The sequence below is a fragment of the Balaenoptera physalus genome (assembly GCF_965194825.1).
Source record: "Balaenoptera physalus genome assembly, chromosome: 2".
Classification (NCBI taxonomy): Eukaryota; Metazoa; Chordata; class Mammalia; order Artiodactyla; family Balaenopteridae; genus Balaenoptera; species Balaenoptera physalus.
The window spans coordinates 166,868,616-166,891,666 of NC_138883.1; the positions used below are offsets into that span (position 1 = coordinate 166,868,616).

The following is a 23,051-nucleotide window of genomic DNA, read 5'->3' on the forward strand; positions in this document are numbered from 1 at the left end:
CGCGGCCCGGGAGGCCGGCGGGGAGCCCACGGGCTAGGAGGCCCGCAGCCCGCGCCGCGCCACCGCCGCCCCCGCCCCAGCCCCAGCCCCAGCCCCAGCGCCAGCCGCGTGCGCGCGCGGCCGCATCAGCTGAGCGCGCGGCGCGTGTCACGTGGTGCGCGTGTCGAAGGTCACGGCGCGCTCACAATGGAGCTCTCGGAGTATGTGCAGAAAGGCTTCCAGATGCTGGCCGATCCCGGCTCCTTCGACTCCAACGCCTTCACGCTTCTCCTCCGGGCGGCTTTCCAGAGCCTGCTGGACGCCCAGGCGGACGAGGCCGTGTTAGGTAAGCCGCTCGGCTCTGAGCTGGATCGGCCTGGGTGGAGGGGCGCTCGGAGAAGAGGAGCGAGATGGAGCGAGAAGGGGAAAGCCCCGGGAAGAGGAAGTCTCCGGGGTTTGCCCTTCGCTCCGGACGGAGTGTGGGGATGTGGCTCTGCCAGAACCCACATCGGACCCCGAGCATTGTTCTCTCCCCAGTTGGCACCTGCACACAGCCAGTTACACGTTCCTGGCCTGATTTCCCCTCCCAGGCTCTTTGTTCCTTTGTAAAGCCGGTGTTCAAGTCTTGTTTGTGGCCTAAACATCTAAGGTTTTCAGCCTGGTCTGGGGCAAAGGCTGTTTGACACTTGGACTTCATCAGGGCAGCTCCCTGCAATTCAAGCTTTCAGTGCTAGGTTGGCGAAGGTTTTAAAGGGTCTGCTTCCATAGTAATTACTGCGTCAGATAGTGTTGACATTTTTCAGCTTAGAGAATACCTCAAGTTCCTCTGATCATTCCAACACTCTAGTTCAATATGTTTTGCACAGGTTCCACGCCTAGACCCTTAAAATATGGTGCATAATGTTTTGTTCTGCACTAGTTTATCAGGAGGCGAGTCTCTTGTAAGTGGTCGGGTCAGTGATTGTGGAGTGCGGTGTCAGTATGGATGGAGGCATATTTTAAGACAGATCGCTATTACATGATTTTCTTAAATATAAATATCTCAACAATTCAAATTTTTGTGTTTTTTTTCTGTAGTTTCACGAGCTAAACACGTGTACAAAAAGTATGAAAGTGGAAGTTCTTTAAACGAAAATAGTAACCACCACCTGGTTAATCTCAAAAAAAAAAAAAAAAAGGATGGCTGTCGAAACCTGAAAATATTTTGAAAATTGTATTTTATATTCTGAACTCGTTCCCTCTCCCCCACCTCCATGTGTTAATGTCCACGGAGCCAGTTAGCATAAAATTAATCTTTAAAAGGAAAGTTTATTCATTCTTAAATTTACACCGTATAAAATATTTATCTTATTATTTTCCTCGGAATTTACTCCATCCATCTTTAGAGTGACCACTGTATATTTTACTCTAGGACTATGTTTTTAAAAAAATAAATAAGAGTATTAAGGTAAAGTAAAAGAAGGTAATTTGACCAGGTAATTGCATAATTATTGGTGTGTGATCTTTATTGTTTTGCCATTGACCATGTTGCACATCTCATTTACTTATAATTTCCAGTCCTTATAGTTGAATTCTTCTTGTTATTTTGTTAAAGAGGGTTCTTTACCCAAATTAAAATTCCTTTTTAGAAACAGGACTATAAAGAATTTATCACAGGCATCACTGGCAATTAATTTATTTTAGATCACCCAGACTTGAAACATATCGATCCAGTGGTTTTAAAACATTGTCATGCAGCAGCTGCAACTTACATACTGGAGGCTGGAAAGCAAAGAGCTGACAAATCAACTCTAAGGTACAGGATTTATTTAAATATCCATTTGTTTTCAAATAGTACCTTTATGATTCCAATTTCAGTTTTTAAAATGGAGACTAAACTTAGGCTTTTTTTTTTTCTTTAGCACTTATCTAGAAGACTGTAAATTTGATAGCGAGAGAATAGAATTGTTTTGCACGGAATATCAGGTTACTTACTTAAATTTTTAAAAATTAACAATTACTATTTTTCTTCTACTCTGTTTGCAAAGACGTATTTTCTTTCTTTTTTTTCCCTCCCAGAATAATAAGAATTCCCTAGAAATCCTACTGGGAAGGTAGGTCCTGTATAAGGTGTCAAGCTGAGCCACTTTTTACTTGCAGGTATGAATGGAGAGTGTTGGTGTGAAACAAAACAGGACAGAAAAACGGGATCTAGACCAAAAGAAAAGGGGCTAAAGGGCAAGTGAAACAATTGCAGTTAAGCTAATGTTTTTAAAGATAAAGTTTATGGAGATAATTTTTAAAATGCTCTTTTACTCTTCAGAACTTGAAAATAAAGTTTAACAATGTTTTAAATTCAGAATGGATTAAAATTGTGTGTGTGTGGTGGGGAGGTGGTAGACACCATTGTTGGTGAAGATAAATACTGAAAGTTTTCCTGTAGCTATTATGTACAAAATTATCCTTGTATTTTTCAGTATAGGCAGATCTTTCCCTCATATAACTGATGTTTCTTGGCATTTGGAATATCAGATAAAGGTAAAGTTTAACAAACTGTTCTCTAGGGGAACTTAGGGAACTTTAAAAAAAAAATAATAGTTAAAGACTGAAATCAATGTGTTGTGTTGTTTTAGACCAATCAACTTGATAAGATGTACAGACCTGCATATTTGGTGACCTTAAATGTAGAGGTATTTATACATAAGCCCTGTCTAAAAATTAAATGTGTAATGAAATTTAAAATTTCCTTGATTTAAATAAACAGCATTTTTTTCTTCCCTAGAACACTGATTCCCGATCCCACCCAGAGATTAGTTTTAGTTGCAACATGGAACAATTACAGGTACAGTATTAGGATCTGTGAATATGCCTATCTTTTTACAGATTTTTAATTGAGAATTATGCCTATGGAAAGTTCAAAAGAAAATTAAGCATCTGTCAGTAGATAATGAAGGTTGGTTAAGGATTTAATGGTGAGGGGGCTTCAAAAGCAATATTTTAACGTAGGCTTCGCCTTTGAAATTACAGTGTTACTAATAGAGAATTGGTCTGCATTTGCTGTTCCCTCCAATTAAAATAAACTTGTGTAGTGTTGAGTGTAAATTCCTTCTATTTGTGATAAGTGTGAGCCAATAGGACAAAGCAAAAAGAAGAGCTTGGCTTTGAAAATGTCTTCTTTGCTTTCAGAAATTGAATTAAACTCTCAAAACATGATTTTTAAACAGTAGTTGTAAATGACTTTTTATAAAGGAGCAAGTATACAAAAATTCTAAAACTGTTTATATTGCCAGTGTAAGACTGGGGAAATTCAAAATTACATTGATTAATGGACATGACAACGAATTTATTTCTTACCACTTAAAAAAATGAAGGTCATTGCTTGAAATTTTGATGAGATTGAATTTTTCAAAAGGGATCTCCTGCAGAGTCGTTTTAATGTAACCATTAATCAAACTTTAAACTTTCAGAAGATGTGAATACAGCATAATCTTTGTTAGATAACTTGAGAAATTTAATTTTGATATACTTTGCCTGTTCAGAGGATTCAGTTAGAAACTATATCTCACATCTGAGGGCAGGCAGCCCATTTGAGGGTGAGATATTTTAGAGGAAAACCTTCTATTGACCTTCTTTTAATTTTTTATATCTTAGAGGAAAACCTTCTTTTGATAGTGGTTTGTCAAAGGTTTAAAATCTTTGTGAATTTTAAACTTGTTTAGAAAGTGTCCCGACTCTTTTCTTGCATCTTTCTCAAAGTTGGATACTTCTTTCTTGTTTTATCCTAAAAACGATCCATCATATACATCTTTCAGGACTTAGTAGGGAAACTTAAAGATGCTTCGAAAAGCCTGGAAAGAGCAACTCAGTTGTAACTTGGGGAAGTTAACGACCTGCCCCGGTCTAGAGGAAGACCAGCAACGCCTTGCCGTCCGCCAAACCATCGTTTCTGCGAGCTGGATGTCTTCCTTTTCAGGAGAACAAATTTTTTCTTTTGGATTTCTGTCACTCATCAATTTTGACACTTTATTTTTTTACACTTGTGAAAGGGTTAAGAGGGAAAGTCTGCCTAAGTATGTGAATCATCTTTAGTATTATCCGTACACTGATATTTGATCTTTTCCAAGTCTTCCAAAAGGAAGCAGACAGTATTATATTCTGAATAAATAAGTTGTTCCCACTAAAGAGTGCTGAGAGTTTGTTTGGATTTGAGTTTGTTAATTATTACTTTGAAAACACAGGCACGATTGGCGTTAACTTTTAACGATCGCCTCTTCTCAGGATTAAAAAGCGTAGTGGGAAAGGATGCGATCTTCGGGGTTGCCTTAAGACCCCAGCTTCGGGACGTGGGGAAAGGGCGCGGTCGCCCCGCGCCGGGAGCCGGCCCGTCCCGTTACCTGTGCCTCAGGGCTCGCCCGCAGCCCGACCCTCGCCCGCTGGGCTCCGGAGGCCCGGCCCGGCCGGCCCCGCGCGGAGCCCCTGCCCGGAGCGAGCGGCTGCCCGCGCGCGCCCCGCCTCGGCCACTGGCGGGCGGGGAAGGGGGCCGGCGCGGCCGCGGGAAGACTGGGGCGGGCGCTGTTGTTTCCGCGAGCCCAACTCGGTCGCAGGTTCCGCGCCGCGGCGCCGGAGTCTGGGCCGCAGCCCGTGGGGCCGAGCGGGGGGCGGCGGCCGGGCGTTCTCCTCGGCGGGAGCCCGCGGACGTGTGCACCGCGGGCGGAGGCGGGCGGCGGAAAGAAAGAAATAACGGGGGGTGGGGTGGGCTGAACTGCTTGCGGGGCCGGAGCGATGCCCGCGCCGAGAGCAGGGTGGCGCGTGTGGCGCTGTGGAGAAATGTCTCCGCAGCCGCGCCAGCGCCGCCGCCGCGCCGAGCGAGGGGGAGGGGGCCGGGTCGCGCTGCTCCGAGGGGAGGGGGCGGCCGCGGGCCCGACTACACCGACACTAATTCCCAGGCCGCCCTTAAGGAATGAGGGGAGCACGTGACCCGGTGGGGGGGCGGCGGGGGGAGGGGGCGGGCGGACTCTGAGCCATTTTGGAGCCGGTGTCAGTTTCCACTCTGCCTTCAGCGGTGCTTTTTTTTTTTTTCCACCCTCCCCTCCCCCCTCCTCAGCCTTCCTCCCCTCCCCCCGCCTCTCCGCACGCACACACACGGCGCCCCCCACCCCCCCTCCTCCCCCCACGGCAACTATGAAATAATAATCGTAGTATTAAAGGCAGAGATCGGGGCGAGACAATGGGGATGTTGGCGAGGGAGCCCCGATCCGGATTAGAAACACCTCCCAGCCCCGCAGAATAATACTGATCGCGCCCCCTCCGCGCGCTCCCTCCCCCGAGTGCGGAGCGGGAGGAGGCGGCGGCGGCCGAGGAGGAGGAGGAGGAGGCCCAGGAGGAGGAGGCGTTGGAGGCCGAGGAGGAGGAGGAGGAGGCCGCAGAGGAGGAGGCCGAGGCGGAGGAGGAGGAGGAGGCCGGGCTCGGGAGGCAGCATGAGCCGAGCGCGGCGGCCGCGGCTCCTCTCGGCTGCGCTCGTTGCCCATTGACAGCAGCGTCTGCAGCTCGCTTCAAGATGGCCGCTTGGCTCACATTCATTTTCTGCTGAACGACTTTTAACTTTCATTGTCTTTTCCGCCCGCTGCGATCGCTTCTCGCCGGCTGCTTTTTCCGGGTACGTAGGAGGCGAGGCGCCTCCGGGACGGGGCCTGGGGGCGGCGGGGGTCGCGCCGGGCTCGGGCCGGCCGCCGGTGGACTGGGAGCGGCCCCCCCCCGCGCCTCGCCCGCGCCGGCCGGGAGGGCGCTGACAGCGTGGGCGCCGAGCCCCGCGCCGCCGCCGCCCGCCGCCCGCCGGCCCCGCGCGCCGCCCGGCCCCGCGCGCCGCCCGCGCCCGCGAGCGCGCGCCCGCCGCCGCCCGCCGACTCCCGCGGCGCCGGGACCGACCCGCAGCCCGCGCCGCCGCCGCCAGCCGGCCTCGGCGCCGCTCCAGCCGCCGCCCGCTCCAGCCCGGACGCGCCGCGCGCGGCCCCACGTTTTAGTTCCTTTCTCCCCCGAGCGCCCCTCTACACCCTCGCGACGCACATGGCCCCCGAGAAGAACACTTCTATTTGCAGCTTCTGCGGCTCTCCCGGCCACGGCGCCTTTTGTTGAGAGGTAGATTTTGATGAAACGGGGACGGGTGCCTGAAATCGGGAGCTGCTTGGGTCAAGTGGCTTCCCTCCTCTCCCGAAGAAAGGGCTTTGGAGGGGTTTAAACAGCCAGAGAACGCCCCCATTTTATAGGGACGGGTTGCGTGGGGGGCAGCGATCCCGCCAAGGTGGATGTTAGGCTGGTGAGAGCCCGAACAAAAATGTTATTAACTTAAGTTGGAGGGACACTTGTGAGAAATTGGATGGCTTGTAAGATGGCGGTTCCCAGTTGTTTCCAAGGTCTCCTGCGTTTGTGTTTAAAATGGTAAAGTTTTCAAGGTGTTATTTGTTGAGAGTCTTGGATAAGTTCTTCAAACATTACTTGGGACGTGCTCACTGGGAAGTGGGCATTTCAAATTTGGAGCTTTTTTTGGAGTGATGATGGTGAGTGGACGTTAGTCCTGCAAGAGGTTTCCTCTCTTTCTTTCTTTTTTCCTCTTTTTGTTTTTTCTCTCTCAGAGACTACAGTTTTTCTCTCAGCCTCTAGTATGGGATGCACTTAGAACCATGACTTAAGTCCACAACGTTTTACAGGTTTTGCTAAATGTCAGCTTAGGTCATGTGGTGAGGAGATGCTTTGGAAAACGAGCACTAAAAAGTTGATGGCATATGTTTACGCAGTCTTTTGGGTTTGACAGCCATATAGCATGATCTTTTCCCCAGAGATTTACAGTTAATAATTGGAAGTAAACAAGTATAGAGACTTTGATCATTCCCAATTGCAATAAAAGGATTTAGTGGGCTTAGTGGTCACGGTTCAGTATTTGAAATACAAGCATGTATTAACCCCTTCCCTTAAAGTAGGCAAAATTCTGGGCATATTTATTCAAATCCAAGTGTAGGTTGGTGATGCCTAGAATGTTATGAGTAGTTCAACCTATATTTTATAGGAAGCTTAACCCCAAAGTTCTGGAAACATATTATATGCCACGCTAAAGTCTTGAAACTTAAGGATGCCAATTGTTAACAGCATATGCTAACTTATGAGACTATATTAACATTTGAGTTTTATTTTAAGTAGAATCCCTTAGAGGTTGATTTTGTGGGCAAACATTTTTTTTTAATATTTGAGTTCATTCCCATACATCTGCCCCAAAGTGCAAAGGTGTTTGAAATAACCTACTTGTGTACATTTACACCTAGTATCTTTAAAGCCATATGAGTCACTGTGTATGCATGTGTGTATGTATACACACACATATACACACGCTTCTGTAAGAAAAGTGAGCATTTAGTTATACTTGAAAAATCCATTAATGTTCTACCATCAAGTTCTTGGATGTACATTAAGTTCCTCAAAATGTAAAATTCTCCCTAGAAGTCAAGTTATCCCCAACTTTACCCATACTTGTATTGGGCTGGGAGCCCCAACTGGGGTTATGGAGTTCATTTGCATTTGTTAGATTGCAATAGTCAAGCTGATTGTTAACATAAGAACTTGCTTCTGTTTTCCTTCATTTTGACATTACTGGTGTTAGGCCTCCAACAAAAGTGACAGCCCCAACTGAGTATGTTATAATGGCAAGTTTAAACTATTGAGTATCTTTTCCATTGTATGTTTGATGCATTTTTGCTTGCTTAACTGGCAGTTTCTGTGGTGGAACCTAGAAGGTTTTCCTTTCTAAGGTGCAAGAGATTGTTTCTGAAGCCTTATCAAGCATGTCAGATGTTTTGGAAGTCTTCATTAGGTTCCCAGTACTTTCAAGTGGTATAAAAAGATAAAGAACTGATTCTTATACAAGTAACAAAGTGGTATTTACTAGCATTATAAATGGTTATAGGGTTGTGGTCAAATTCTTGTGAATTGAAGTAGAGGAGTTGTGTGAATTAACACTTAAGATGAATTTGAAAGGGTTTTGGTCAAGTACATGAGACTTAAACGTTCAAAGCCAACCAGTAGATAACCTTTCACTGAGGTCTGATTGTTCTGTGTGTTAATATTTGTGTTTGTCTGGTGTTGATTTTATGTAAAGTAGAGGAGAAATAAAGGCAGCTGTTTTTATTGATGCCCCTTCCTGAACTTCATGATCGGTGGCATTAGTGTGATGTGCTTTTGCAAGGGGACGGAAGTATCACCTTGCTAACTATCTTTCTAGTAAAGGTCCTGCAGTTTCATAAGGAGAGTTTTCTTTGAGAACCAAGAAGGCTTGTCTTTAATCACCAAGTACAATAGAATTAAATGTTGCTACTCTTTAGGGACACTGCTCCATCCACAACTCCTCTGTAATCCCACTTAGATTTATATTAACAATATGTTGACAATATTCCTCTAAACAAGTCATCCAAAGATAACTGAGGAGTCACACATGACGTTTTCTGGTTGAAGTCACTGGTTGCCACTGTGGTCACTTTTCATAAAAGAGGCTTTGTTTTGTTTTTACCGTTTTTTTTTTTGTTTTGTGTGTGTGTGTGTGTGTGTGTGTGTGTGTGTGTGTTTTTAGTACTCTAAAACTTTTAGTTTCAGCCATTGAGCTGTGTTGATTAGTATTTCCCTCTTCTGCATTAAAATTCCCTGAGAATTAAAACCTCAGATGCATCTTCAAGTTTCACAAGTTCCTAGATTTCTATTCAAGGCAGCTTTGAGAATGTGCTTCAGATAAGTCTGGAAGCTTAGTCTTATTTCAGATTCTGAAATGAATGAAGTGGGAGTAAGAAATGCATTTTTCAAGCATACTGCACGAAGTAATTGACTTCCCTGATTGTCCGCTGTTGTATTGTTGCTGCCAGTTCCCCACCGTGACTTTTCTGTAACATATGATATCTATTGGGAATAGCATTTCATTGTGTGGGGTTTGCATGGAGGTGAGGCTGAGAAAATGACATTTGTTTTTCTCTGCTATCGGTGCTCTGGGTTGACAAGGTGTTGATTTAGCGTTGGGAATGGGCTGGTCACATGGTCCTTTACTTATTGTCACTGTCGTCGATTCAGGTAGTTTTTCTTGCCTCTATCCAGCATAGTTCAGGTAAAACACAAGGCTTTGCCCACTCCTCGTCTGCTGTGAAACAGATTTCAGTTTTCAGCCTTTCCAAAACTTTGTATCGCTCATCCTAATCTACAGGAGAACTTCCTATTAGAGAAGAAAGCTTTAAAGAGTTTCAGTTCAATAAACATCTCTGCAATTTGAGCCCTGACGGTTTCGGGCTAAGTGCACAGTTGGCAATTCTCAAAAGATCCCTTCATGAAATTTTTGACCTAGTGATTGCTAACAGGAGAGACCGAAAGAGTAAAGATCTGAAAGAAGCTCTTCGCGCCGAGTCGACGTGGAAAGAGGCCCCCGAGAGTGTCCGAAATGGCCGGAGTGCGGTTTGCATTTTCCTTTACCACTGCACGCTCCGGGGTCCCCCAGGCTGTCTGCCGGCTCGCCTCGGGCCAGGATCCTGCTCCCCTGCGCCTCGGGCCTCGTGGGGCCGCCCCACCCCCGCGCTGCGCGCCCGCACCCCACCCCGCCCCCGCGCGGCCCCGCCCCCGCGCCGTGCCGGCCCCTCCCCCGCGCCCGCCGCTGCCGCCGCCCGGCAGCCCCGCACGCCTGCCGAAGCTACGGGCTCGGCCCGGCTCCGCGCGGAGTTGCAGCGGTGGCCGGATGCCAAGTGTAAGTGTAAGTTGCTATGGAAACCCCGACAGAGGCGAGTTCCGAATCCGGAGCGAGACGGAGCCCCGGGCGCCGCCGGACCCGCCCCTCCGCATCCCGGCCCCCCGGCCCCCGGGCGTCCGCGCGCTCAGGCCCCAGCCCGAGGCCGACTCGAGGTGCTTCTCCTGCGGCCCCAGCACCCAGCTCCGGAAATGCCAGGGATGCAGATAGAGCAGAATTTGCTTTCCCTTTGTATCGCGTCTAAACGTGCCAGGTTCTGGTTGCCGGAACCGCTTAAAACAACCAGAACCCCTGGGAAGCCAGGGCATGCTCCTGGATTTTCGATCGAAGATCCATAAGGAAGTTTTACCCTAAATTTGGAGTCCTGGAACAAGCCCTAGCGGTTGGTAAATATCTGCGGGGAGCGTGTAGCGTCTGCAGCAGCCGTGGGGCTGCTGGGCTGGAGGACAAATGGAAGAAAGAGACCCGAATGCTCTCAGCTCCCAGCCCCCACCCCAGACCTTTTCTTCTCCCTCCTGGAATGACCTGAGGGACCAGAGATTACTTTTCTTGGATCCTTTTTCACCTTTTCAGTAGAATTGATTGAGGTCTGATCAGTGAATTCCTTCTGTAGAAGACGTTGGGACAGTCCAGCTGCACAGTGTTAATCGAGTTTTATGAACTCCTTCAGCATTTCAGAGCATATAGTTACTGGGAGTTGGAGATAATCTCGATTCTCCTTCTGTGAATTATGGCTAGTATTTCTTTGTCTTGCAGGATCTTTTATCAAGCAGAAATGCATCGAACAACCAGAATCAAGATCACTGAGCTAAATCCCCACCTAATGTGTGTGCTTTGTGGAGGGTACTTCATTGATGCCACAACCATAATAGAATGTCTACATTCCTGTAAGTACACAGTTCTAGACCTTTTCTTGTGTCGTGTATATTTAACATCTTGTCCTGAAATTTGAAAACTAACAATTCCCACTGTCCTTGAGAATGTTGGTACAAAATGAAGAAGTCGTTTTCTGCTCTTGCATTTAGTGACTTTTTGTTAATGCATATTTAATAAAATATTGTATAAATATAAATTGTATAAGTGTTCTCAGGATGTTAACTGAGTTTGTTTATTTAATTAGAAATATCTTTTGGTATTTACTATTTTGTTACTACTAGTTCTCTATTTATGACACTAATTTTATTGCTTAGCATCTACCTCCTGAACTTTAAAAAAATTGTGTTTTTATTTCTAGTCTGTAAAACGTGTATTGTGCGTTACCTGGAGACCAGCAAGTATTGTCCTATCTGTGATGTCCAAGTTCACAAGACCAGACCACTACTGAATATAAGGTAGGAAAATGTTTAAAAATATTGTTTGTAATTGTTATTGGAATTGCATAATTACTGAATTTAGTGTTTATTTCTTCACACAAAATTTACCCTTCAGTCCCCGTCTACTGCGTGTACGTTGTGGAGGAGGATAGCCCTTAATTTCTTGGCCATTTTAATGATGACTAACTTTAAACAGAGTTCAATATTATTCAAGGGATTTTAAGATTTTTTAAAATCATTTTTAAAAATGGAATTAGTTCTCCATTTTTGCATTGCTTTATTGACCTTGTGACAGGCAAGAGTGCATGTGTTTAAACTGCTTCCATTCTCTCCTCTTTGTTCTCTTTCATATTAGCTAATTCAGTAATTTGGAAGGCACACTTTTCTTGACTTAGTGAAATGTGAAGAATTTATTAGTGAATATAAAATAGAGTATTCTTCTACTAATTTAAAAACAGTGCTACTACGTAAAGAAATTTTATCCTCATAATTATCATGTTGATGTAGTTACAGACTGTTACAATCAAGTAAAATACTACAACAGAGAAAACAAAGAATGTTTAAAAACTTATGAACATTTTTAGTGTTTGCCATATTAGTTGATAGTTTATTTTCTAATTTATTCTTTTTCAGGTCAGATAAAACTCTTCAAGATATTGTATACAAATTAGTTCCAGGGCTTTTCAAAAGTGAGTAACTTGCTTAAAAATGAATTTCTAAAAAGTATTTATCAGTTTTACCTGCTATGTTTAAGTCTTTTTTTTCCTCCTCTTTAGATGAAATGAAGAGAAGAAGGGACTTTTATGCAGCTCATCCTTCAGCTGATGGTAAACTCTTTAGAGGGGGAAAGACATTTTATTTGGAGGGAGAACTTATCCAGTAATTTATTAAAATTAAGCTTAAAGTACCAATTCCATTCTTCTGTATGTATAATATTTAATTAAATATTTAATTCTTAAAAATTGAATTTAAAAATGTTTTTATAGCTGCCAATGGCTCTAATGAAGATAGAGGAGAAGTTGCAGATGAAGATAAGAGAATTATAACTGATGATGAAATAATAAGTTTATCCATTGAATTCTTTGACCAGAACAGGTAATTCTTAAGGAAATGTGTTTTATGCTGATATATTTATTAGATACATTGTTTGCCTAATAAATTATCTGTTTCTTAGATTGGATCGGAAAGTAAATAAAGACAAGGAGAAATCTAAGGAGGAGGTATGTTCCATGATACAAAAACACATAGAAGATGCATTGTTTGGATTCTAGATTTTATGAGGGTGTATGTTGCCCTTTAGAATATCCTAGAGTCAGATGTTGCTATCAAATAGAAGAAAATCATCATGTTTGATGTTTAAGAGTGATCTATATTCGATAGTTACTAGATAGAATTTATCTTATATATGATTACTATTCTTACAAAATATTTTCAGTAATTAATGTTTAATGCTTTGATGTACTGAAGGAATCTGTTCATTTAGTATTTATAATAATAGCAAACTCAAAGTATAGCTGAGAACTTAGTCAAATCTCAGCTTTGGTATTCGTACCTTTTATCATACTCAGACATCTATCTATTTTTTTTTGACTTTTAAAAAAAATCTTAAAGTTAGGAATTTTAAAAAATTATTTTTCTTAAATATGCTCTTAGGTGAATGATAAAAGATATTTGCGATGCCCAGCAGCAATGACTGTGATGCACCTGAGAAAGTTTCTCAGAAGTAAAATGGACATACCTAACACTTTCCAGGTATCTACTTTACAGTCTTCATGCATTTTATGTAAATCTTTTTTAAAAAAATTTCAATGACATTTTTCTTCTTGGATTCTAAACCCAAAAAAGCAACGGAATTTTTTTTTTTAATTTAGTACTTTATTTGGAAATAGCTCGTAAAATATTTGGTATGGATTCTGTTTTATGCTATGAAAACAAATCCCTTAATAATTTCAAGAAATGTTTTCCCTCATTTGAAGTTTCCAGAGGGATTCTTTCTTTGTCCAAATGTTTGGAGAAAATGTTTTTTAAAAGCATTTTTGGATTCTATTTAGATGGCAAAAAAAATCTAGATTTACCATCATTCTTTGTGATGCTTAATAATTGAAGTGTTGTTTTTCAACAGATTGATGTCATGTATGAAGAGGAACCTTTAAAGGATTACTATACACTAATGGATATTGCCTACATTTATACCTGGAGAAGGGTAAGTAGCCTACCTGATGCTCGCAGGTTACTTTGATAGACTGTACTTAAAGATCTAAGACTGATTTTTTTTTCCCTCTTAACTTTATAGAATGGTCCGCTTCCTTTGAAATACAGAGTTCGACCTACTTGTAAAAGAATGAAGATCAGTCATCAGAGAGATGGACTGACAAACGCTGGAGAACTGGAAAGTGACTCTGGGAGTGACAAGGCCAACAGCCCAGCAGGAGGTATTCCCTCCACCTCTTCTTGTTTGCCCAGCCCCGGCACTCCAGTCCAGTCTCCTCATCCTCAGTTTCCTCACATTTCCAGCACTATGAATGGAACCAGCAGCAGCCCCAGCGGTAACCACCAATCTTCCTTTGCCAATAGACCTCGAAAATCGTCAGTAAATGGGTCGTCAGCAACTTCATCTGGTTGATACCTGAGACTGTTGAGGAAAAAAATTTTAAACCCCTGATTTATATAGATATCTTCATGCCATTACAGCTTTATAGATGCTAATACATGTGACTATCGTCCAATTTGCTTTCTTTTGTAGTGACGTTAAATTTGGCTATAAAAGATGGACTAGATGTGATATTCATATGGACGTTAATTGAAAAGAAAGATTATTTCTCGAAAGAATTGGTTTCTGAGAAAGCAGGCAAGATGTTTTTCTGTGTGTTAGGACAGACGTGAAATGGTTTCTGTAACCATTGTTTGGATTTGAAAATCTTCTGCAGTGGATATAAACATTGGGCCATAGTTTGTTAATCTCAACTAACGCCTACATTACATCCTCCCTGATTGTTCTTGTTATTATGCTGTTTTGTGAACCTGTAGAAAACAAGTGCTTTTTATCTTGAAATTCAACAAATGGAAAGAATATGCATAGAATAATGCATTCTATGTAGCCATGTCACTGTGAATAACAATTTCTTGCATATTTAGCCATTTTGATTCCTGTTTGATTTTTACTTCTCTGTTGCTGCGCGAAACCGATCAAAGGAAAGTAAACTTCAGTTTTACAATCTGTAAGCCTAAAAGCGGGTACTACCGTTTATTTTACTGACTCGTTTAAATGATTCGCTTTTGTATGAATCAGATGGCATTATGCTTATTGTACAATGCCATATTGGTATACGACATAACAGGAAACAGTATTGTATGATATATTTATAAATACTATAAAGAAAATATTGTGTTTCATGCATTCAGAGATGGTTGTTAAAATTCTCCCAACTGGTTCGACCTTTGCAGATACCTATGTTTGAGCCTTATCACCATAGAATATTTTTAATGTGGATATCTAATTCTAAATTTTGTTCCATTGGAAGCGATTGGCATATCGTAATACTGACTTTTCTCTAGTAATACCTGTTTACTTTTAAAATTAATAGTTGCATTAAAGAAAAACTTTTCACTAAGGAAATTGGAAATGCTTTCTTCATTTCCCATTGCTTACGATGGAATTAATATGTTTTTAAAATGCATATTGATCGCTGTAATTCTAAAAAGTATTTTAAATAAACCAGCAAATTGCTGGAAGAAGGCATTTTATCTAAAATTATTTTAATATGTGGCATAGTGGAAATTTCAAATTTAAGAATTGCTTTTACAGTTATAAACAGTGGAATATGCCCTCTCTGTAACGTCTGGAAATAGAAGCAATTTATTGTGAGCTTCTACAGGTATTAGTTTTTAAATAGAGTGAGCATGTTGAATTTAAAGTATGAATATCCCCAACAATTTTCAGTTTGTGTTTTGCTTTGGTCGAACTTGTTCATCACCCATCAGTTATTTGTGAGGGTGTTTATTCTCTATGAATATTGTTTCATGTTTGTATGGGGAAATTGTAGTTAAACATTTCATTGTCCCCCGTCTGCAAAAGAAGCACAATTCTATTGCTCTGTCTTGCTTATAGTCATTAAATCATTACTTTTACATATATTGCTGTTACTTCTGCTTTCTTTAAAGATACAGTAAATGAAGTTTTATGAAACCACAAAATACATATATTTTTATTTTGACCTAAATTTGTACAGTCCCATTGTAAGTGTTGTTTCTAATGATAGATGTAAAATTAAATTTCATTTGTAATTGGAAAAAATCCAATAAAAAGGATATTCATTTAGAAAATAGCTAAGACTTTAATAAAAATTTGATATGAAAAGCACAATGTGCAGAAGTTTTGGAAACCCTATTGTGGATTACAACAGGTAGAAGCTGAAGAACATCCATCGCTGTCTTGGTGATGTTGCTGAGAGTACGTGCTTTGTTGTATAATTGCTCGAAAGCCCAATTGAAAGATGTATCTGTTTATTTACTCTACAATCTTTGAAGTAAAAGTTACCCATGTTTGCCAATTTTGGTGAATTTAACTCATTTTTCTAGGCTTTTCTTCTTAAGTTGTTCATGATGTTATCCAAGACAAAAAAAAAAGTTAATGGAAGTTTCAAGTGATGTTTTTACTTTGGATATGACTGTGTATATAAAAAAATGCAAAAATAGTTTTCAAAGGCTAAAAACTTAAAGTGCTAGTGGATTGTCATTTGACTTACACAAAACCAAGTCATAGGATCAACACAGAACTCAAAGATTTTACATCTCAACCTTTTTATGGACTTATTTTTGAAATTACTTAGTAAAATATCATATTGCACTTATGGCTTACCTAACACTATTTCACCATACTTGAAAACATGTCCATTTATTTTGTTTGAAAGAGGAATTTCCCCCCTACTCAATTTGAAAATTGCTTAAGCTTTAAAGGCTATTTCAGCTAAAATTTGTCTTTTAATAAAACAGAAGAGAGTATAATGTTTTGTATTCTATAAGCAGCCGTCACGGGTTTGACAATTAGGCTTTAAAACTTTTGCTAAACTACCACTTAAAATTTCAGTGTTACAAAAACCCATATCAAAGCTGCTAACTTTTTAACTCTTAGCAATCAAGGCAGAGCGCGTGAAAAGTCGGCTTTAAGTTTGGCTTTTGCTTCTGAACAGTATTCTGGGATTCTGTACCACAAAGTTAGAGCTAAAAATATTCCACAGAAAATGCCTAAATTGATTTCACAGATTTTAGCTTAAATGCAAAAAAAAGAATGAGGCTGGTTCCTGTTGTATAAATAGTGATCTATCTTGCTTTACACATGCATACCACTTTACAAGTACCTTTTTGCTTTTAAAATTGCCGGCCGTTAATTGCTCTGAGTTGAAAAAAAAGTTGCCCTTCAGTTGACTTAACCTACCAACCATATTGCTTTGTTTCCTTATCCATATGTGCAAATGTTAGGACCTTTGGAGGTACAATGCAACAGGCAGAGTAAGCTGATAGGGGCTTTCCTTCATCCTTTCCTCTTATTCTTTTCCCAATATTGGAGTTGCAGTTCATTTGTGAAGTCTTACGGTACACTCGTTGTATAGGCCTATCAAAAAGTTTTGCTATGAAACCTTAATAGCAATGTAAAAGGAATCCATGTGAAATCCTACTTGAACTGGCCAAGAAGAAATGAAAATGTTTGGTTTTTGAAAAATAGCTTATGGTAGTCTTTGCAGAAGATGGGATTTTAATTTTAGAAACAATTTGCACATGGAACCTAGTCTCCTTTAGAATCCTGAGGTGAAGGAAGTGTTATTTTTGTTCATTTCTCTTTATATTTTAAAGGTTTTAAAAATATATCTTTTCCTTCTGACATTACCCTGGAATGACAGTTGGAAATTCTGATTCAGTTTGGTGCTCCATGAAATGGAGGCTCCATGTTATTTTGAAATACAATGATTGTTTCTTCCATACAGTTTTACTCACCTTTTATCCAAAACAAAAGGTCTTGATGAAATTACATTTTAAAGGACCCTTAAAAAATATATATATATACCTTTAAGACATCTAAGTTTCAAAGAGCACAGAACGCAGCTCCAACATAAGGCTCTTGGGTTAGATAAGGTCACTTCGCTTGAGGATGTTTCTTCAAGTATAAAATGAACAGTACAACAGGTGATTATTTCTAAGGTCGCTTAAAAAAAATCCGGATTCCTCCAAAATAAAACCTTGAATTAAACTGGGTCCACAGAATTCAGTTAGATGGGTTCTTTACAAGGAAGAGAAAGTATCACATATTAGAGCTTCCCAGTAGATCAGACTTGGGAAATACCACCGCGAAGCCTGTCCATCTCCTTACAAATCTCAAGATCGCCCAGTTTTGATTATGAAAGTCTCCGAAAATGTTTACACAGTCGAGTGTTTCCTGTTTCCGCACTTAATTTTTTTTTAACGTTTTTTCTTCTTTTGGTTCTTGAAACGGATTTCCTTTATTTGCACCAGTTTCTTTTTCTGAATGTGCAATTTCTAGAGGTCTCACATGAAGACTTCACCATCAACTTTTTGTCTTCATCAAGTCGACGACATCAACAGTCATTTATCACTGGAAAGGCTACTCCAGGATCCTTATGAGTTTTCTGAAGAAGTTCAAGTGCCTGTGGAAAACTCACCCGAAGTCTCATTTAACCCCCTAAATGAATAGTAAGCACTCAATAAAACTTCCAATGGATGAGTTAAATTACCCCCATTCTTCTGACTGTTTTCTTAAAATATCCCTTCCAGAGGCTATTAGAAGGGAATTTCCCAGAATAGCAAGTGATGTTCCCTCAGAGTCACCTATATTTCAGTTAAAAAAAAAAAAAAAAAAAGTTACTTCTTGCTCTGATTGTTGGGTGGTCATCAACTCCAAGCTTCAAAGTGAACGTGATTTCAAGTTCGGTGCGGATTCGGCGCTCTTCAACTCTGTCCTTCTAAGTTAGCTAGAACCCAACAGACCCTCGGAAGGCTGCGGACTAGGGTACTCGGGAAACGCGTCGAAAATTGGGATGGAAGGAATGAGAGAGGTGGATAAAGAAGTTACTGGAGACAGCGAAGCCTGTCCAGGAGCTCCAGTCTTAAGTCTAAGTGCCCCCACGAGTGGAAATATTCAAAGAAAGCCGAAGACAGGAGCGCAGTGCGCTGCTTGCAAAATAAAGCGGGGGCGAGGGTAATTAGGGTGGAAAGAGCAACGGCTTAAAAAAAAAAACAGAAAGAAAGGCTTCCTATGTTCAGGTGCCCGGTGGGAAGGGCACAGGACGCCCGGCTGGAGAAAATGACCTTCGTTTCCCGGCAGCGCTGCCTTCCCGATTAGGGAGCCTTTACCAAAAGGACCGGTTACAGAGAAAACGGCCCTTCTCCCTGTTTTATTTTTTAACTAGCAGCTCTCCGAGGACCGCAAAGAGCGACAGCCCAGACCTCCGCCCCCGATTGCGCCGCGGGGTTCGACCCGGCCCAACGCTCGAGCCCAGGCCGCGGGGCACCGGGAGGCCATTTTGCGCGTGCGCCGCGCGCCACCCTCGGCTCGGCGGACTCGGATCCCGCCAATTTTGAAAGCGAGATTCCCAGGCCCTGGCAGGCTGGGGAGGCGGGAAAACGAAGTCGTGTCTCCACGGCCGGACCCGGTGGCGAGCGGCGGCGACAGCCGGGTGCGCGTGATCTCACAAGGCGGCCCCCGTCCTGCCGAAGGCCTCTCCACCGGGCGGGACACCGAGGCGCGGCAACTGGCCCCTGGGCCGCGAGCTCAGCGCGGGCAGGAAAGTGTCCCACGTCCTGGGAGGCGGCGGCGTCGCCTGCAAAGCCCTCAGAAGCGATTCCTTGCGGGGCCATTCCAGATTATCGCCTCGCTTTGCCCTCCTCCCTCCGGCTGCTTCAAACCCTATGCCCTTTCTCCTTCAATAACAAGGTGTCCTTGGAGTTTAGCGTTTTGTTGGAAAGACTGTAAGCCAAATTATTAACAAAATATAAAACCGCCATTTGAGGGTTCCCGAAGGCTGAGCTTCAGCCTTCCCGAAGGGTCCTCCAGTTGAACTTGTTTAATGGGTAGAACGGGCTCTAATCCCCTGGGAAGAAAACCTGACCAGGTTACAGTGTCGAGGAAGGGGTGGCTGCGCGATAGGAATCTTAAGATCTGGGCGAAGGACCACACTTTGGGACCCAAATGCGAAGCCTGGGTCTCCGGGCAGGGCGAACCTGGAAGGTCCGGTGCTCTCGCACTCCGGCGCCATTGAGACCCCGGCGGGGCAGAGGATCGGGCGGTCGGAGGTTGGGATATCGCCTCTGAAAGCCGCCGGGACGCAGCGGTTTCCAGCAGAGTCCGCGCCTGCCTGATCCCCGGGGCAGAAACGCTTCTCTGACCCAGGAGTCCCACGTGCGCCCAAAAACGGGGAGAGGAAGGGACGGCTTGGGGAGGGGGACCGGGGTAACAGCAGAGAAATGAAAGCGGCCTAAAATGGGCGACGCCCGGCGAGTCCTCTTTATCGGCGCGGCAGACTGCAGGAGCCGCCATTTGGTGGCGGATTTCGGTATTTCAGTAGCACGTTGTGCTGAACGTCACAACTGGCTTGTCTACGTGGCAAGGTCTTTTCGGAACCGCCGTTTTTAAAAATGCAAATTTCCCCCTGGCCTCCCCCCTTCCCCGGAGCACCGACCCCTCCCCCACTCGCGGTGGAGGGCGCCGCGGCTCGGCTCCCCCTCGACCCGGGGCGGGGACCTCGGGGCTGCACCGGGCTCCACCCGCGCCCAAGGGCTAGTGTGATGCGGGGTGGAGCCCAGCGCAGGACTAACGGGTGTTTTCCTCCCCCTTTTTCCCAGATTGCGAGCCCGCAGCTTTCCTCTCCCTTGCGGAGAATCTCATTTCCTTGGGGCGGTGACGGGCATTGTCTTTTTGCGGGGGTCGCGTGCCAGCCCTGGCCTCCCGCCTCACACCTCTCGGAAGCAAGGAAGAGAAAGGCGGGCCAGGCCTGGCAGAAAGGGACCCACCCGACGAGACGCGGCTCCTCGGGTAGTGTCGAGTTAGCATCCCGGACTCGCGCTTTCAGCTCGCTCCGGAGCCCTCGGGAGACCCGGGGAGCTACACACCTCTGGGGAGTGCCAGGACGTCGGCGTCCCACCCGGGGTCACCCTGTCTTCCACGGTCTCCATTAAAAGCCCCCGAAGAGCGAGGTGCCTGCCTATCGATTGGAGAACAAAGGGCCGAGGGGCGAGCGCACGGCGAGTCGGCGCGCGCGGCTGCCCTTGGCTGGGCCCGGCTCGGAGGCGGGGGCGCCAGGAGGGCCGACTCGCGGCTGGGAAGGGAGGCGGCGGGCGCGCAGCGGAATCCGCATCCCCCGCCTCCCCGGCGGACTGAAAAAGCCCAGTCTTTGAGCCAGAGCTGCCATGTTGCATTCGCGGAGGACGCCAGTAATTTGACGCTCCCGAGGCAGCGACACCCCCAACCCGAGAGCCTTTCGGGGCCCTACGTGCCGCACAGCAGTGGTCACAGCCCGAAGGGACTGCGGGGCGCGGGCGGGAGCGCGAGCCCTGCGGGCGGCCGAGCCAGGGCGGCCGCGGCGCCGCCGCTTCCCCTCGCCACCTTCCTTCCAGGGGCTGCGGGGCTGCGCGCTCGGCAAAGGCTCGGTTGCCAGTAGCAACCACACGACGGCGATTTGCAGCCAGGGCTGCAGCCGCGGGTACCGCCGCCGCCTCGTACATCTCGGGGTCTAGCATTTAGAACTCTAAAGGTTGCCCTCGTTGACATCTCTCGCCCCCACCCCGCCGGGTCCTCATCCTCCAAGACCCTCAGCTCCACTCAAAAGCTAGTTCGTTCGGCTCGGCCCTGCCCCCCATGGCAGACAATAGATAAATAGGCTCCAAGCGCACGCTGCCGCGCAGGCACCTGAGCCCCCGAGATCCCGGCGCTCGGCTTCGTCCCAGCCCCAGGTGCCCTTGTCTCCAACTTAAGCCGAAATTCTTTGTCAATGGCCAGTCCATTAAAAAGCTTTTCTAGATATCAGCAATAAGGATGGTGGTAAAGAAAGAAGTCAAGATGCCCACTCCCTCTCTAGTAACATCGACACAAAGAGCTTAGGGTTGTGTCTGCCCTTGGTAAAGGTGGCTTTCCTCTGGGTTATAACCACAGGCAAACGCTACAGTCTTCCCTCTTCTTTGTCTGCCACGAATATTTTGCATGAAATTCATAATATAACTGCTTGTGTAGCTCAAACATTACCTCCAGATACTTGTTCTTATACATAAGTGGATGGAGCACTTTTTTCTCCCTCATCTCATGTGATGAACCACACCAGACCTCAGCAGTGGGGATGCATAAAGAAAATGATTGACATTAACCTTTAGGAATCTTTCTGCCTTTTCTAATGTCTGTGGCTCTAGGACGTAGATTTAATGTTTGACAGAACTCTTGTTAATGTTTTAAACAAGTTTTTATTGAAGAAAAATCTTCAAAGTATCCAGCAAAATATTTTGATTAGCTAGTAGGATAACCCCGGGAAATACATGCATTGCCAAATTTCATCGCTCTTAACAACTGACCCGGTTTTAAACAGCTATTAAGTTAGTGGAGTGTTCTTTCTAGATTGACATTTAATGTAAATCACAGATGTGCTGAAACTTTTAAGTTTAAAGCTCCTTGAGGACAAGCACCTGTCTTATTTATCTTTGTATGCTCCGGAGTCCCTTTAACATAACTCAACAAATATTTGTTGAATTTCCAGAGGATTCCAGAAGTTCAACAACCCTTATGAGAAATAAAACTTAATAACTACTATAAAGCTTGGATATCTTTAATGAACTCTGAAAAGGTAAAGATTTTCCAAGCCAGTGGCACTAATCAGATATCCTCATTTGTGCATATTTTTACCTAATTATATTTCGAATGTGGTGACTGTAGTAAAAAATATCTGACAGATGTTTCCAGAATTCTAAGAATAAGAACTTGTAACTTTGTTGTTTTCCCACCAAAGGTGTCTGGAAATTGGTTAAATAGGCATAAGATGATATTTTAAAGTGACTTTCATACAGCACAGGCAGGGTGTTAACTGTCTTCACAGTTCAACAGGAATTCTTAAGGAGCTACTACTGGATACTGCAAATCTAAGACAATGCAGCTTGAAATATCCTATTTAATTTAATCTTTAAAACATACTGAAAACAGTTAATAGTCTTAATCATATCTGATGGTAAACTCAAATCAATATGCCTCCTAGAATGCTTCTTAGGTATGATGTTATGAAAGGGGTTCACCTTTAAGCTTCACAAAACGTCAAGTTCATTAAATAAGACAGTTTACCTCAAAGAAGAAAGTTAGCACTACTTGGTTCCTGGGGGCAACATAATGACCTGTAGCTTGCCCAACACTCCCCACCTCCACCTGAAAAACACGAAAGCAAGGCTTTAGTGAAAAGTTCCTTTCTATGGTCTTTCAGGAAAGAAAAGCTCCAACAACTTGCTTTGGACCAAGTTAAAGAGATTATCTCTCTTTTTCATTACGACTGTGTCTTTCAATGAATTGAAGGATAAGATCAAAGTGCATTCATATTCATGTGAATTATTGCTATTGACTTGAATAATGATGGATTTCATTGTTTTATTTAAACTGAAACCAGAAATGCTGCTGCTTTTGAGTCTACACCCCTAAGGCTGTAGAATTTCTTCTGAGGACTCAAAAGCCAAGCAATTAGGTCTGACAACCACGTCATTTCCATAATGTACTTCCATACAGAGGACTTTTTATTGGAATTGGTTACATTTCTATAGAATCTTACCATGCAATTTTTGACTCCTTTCCAACCTTCTGAACAAAACTCCTAAATTCAATAAACACTCATCCAAAATACTTAAGTATAAATGATACTGGGAAAATGGAGTGCTGTTTAGAAAGCATCTAGCTGTTCATGAATCAGAAAATTAATGTTACCAGTAATTAACTCAGAAGAGTGTTTTTCCTTTGAACATGATATATTACAGTTTGTTTTCTAGTGTAA

The 23,051-nt window shown here is 43.7% G+C and overlaps 2 protein-coding genes across 6 annotated transcripts; both read left to right on the forward strand.

Annotated features, from left to right (window-relative positions):
* The first annotated feature begins 106 nt into the window (after positions 1-106).
* COMMD3 (COMM domain containing 3) lies at positions 107-4,140 on the forward strand. 2 transcript variants are annotated; one of them, XM_082449886.1, is made up of 8 exons: positions 114-325; positions 1,663-1,774; positions 1,881-1,944; positions 2,038-2,072; positions 2,436-2,496; positions 2,592-2,648; positions 2,741-2,800; positions 3,771-4,140. In XM_082449886.1, the coding sequence occupies exons 1-8, from the start codon at positions 187-189 to the stop codon at positions 3,828-3,830; spliced, it is 588 nt and encodes a 195-aa protein (XP_082306012.1). In that variant the 5' UTR covers positions 114-186; the 3' UTR covers positions 3,831-4,140. The 2 variants fall into 2 exon arrangements, with proteins under 2 accessions (XP_082306013.1, XP_082306012.1); XM_082449887.1 differs by lacking the exons at positions 1,881-1,944; positions 2,038-2,072 and having other exon boundaries at positions 107-325.
* A 764-nt stretch (positions 4,141-4,904) lies between these two features.
* Positions 4,905-15,581, forward strand: BMI1 (BMI1 proto-oncogene, polycomb ring finger). 4 transcript variants are annotated; one of them, XM_082449867.1, is made up of 10 exons: positions 4,905-5,614; positions 10,475-10,605; positions 10,953-11,049; positions 11,665-11,720; positions 11,808-11,858; positions 12,018-12,126; positions 12,206-12,251; positions 12,685-12,783; positions 13,154-13,234; positions 13,325-15,581. In XM_082449867.1, exons 2-10 carry the CDS (start codon positions 10,494-10,496, stop codon positions 13,652-13,654), a joined length of 981 nt encoding a protein of 326 aa, XP_082305993.1. In that variant the 5' UTR covers positions 4,905-5,614; positions 10,475-10,493; the 3' UTR covers positions 13,655-15,581. The 4 variants fall into 4 exon arrangements, with proteins under 4 accessions (XP_082305993.1, XP_082305994.1, XP_082305996.1 ...); XM_082449868.1 differs by lacking the exon at positions 4,905-5,614 and adding an exon at positions 5,907-6,093; XM_082449870.1 differs by lacking the exon at positions 4,905-5,614 and adding an exon at positions 9,629-9,718.
* Positions 15,582-23,051: the final 7,470 nt, after the last annotated feature.

Bases quoted from the DNA above. Each gene is read 5' to 3' on its own strand.
- BMI1 (XM_082449867.1), top strand. From the start codon at position 10,494: ATGCATCGAACAACCAGAATCAAGATCACTGAGCTAAATCCCCACCTA. The intron at 11,721-11,807 runs GTGAGTAACTTG...CCTCCTCTTTAG, and splicing joins AGTTCCAGGGCTTTTCAAAA to ATGAAATGAAGAGAAGAAGG. The intron at 12,784-13,153 runs GTATCTACTTTA...GTTTTTCAACAG, and splicing joins ACATACCTAACACTTTCCAG to ATTGATGTCATGTATGAAGA.
- COMMD3 (XM_082449886.1), top strand. From the start codon at position 187: ATGGAGCTCTCGGAGTATGTGCAGAAAGGCTTCCAGATGCTGGCCGAT. The intron at 1,945-2,037 runs GTTACTTACTTA...TTTCCCTCCCAG, and splicing joins TGTTTTGCACGGAATATCAG to AATAATAAGAATTCCCTAGA. The intron at 2,649-2,740 runs GTATTTATACAT...TTTCTTCCCTAG, and splicing joins TGGTGACCTTAAATGTAGAG to AACACTGATTCCCGATCCCA.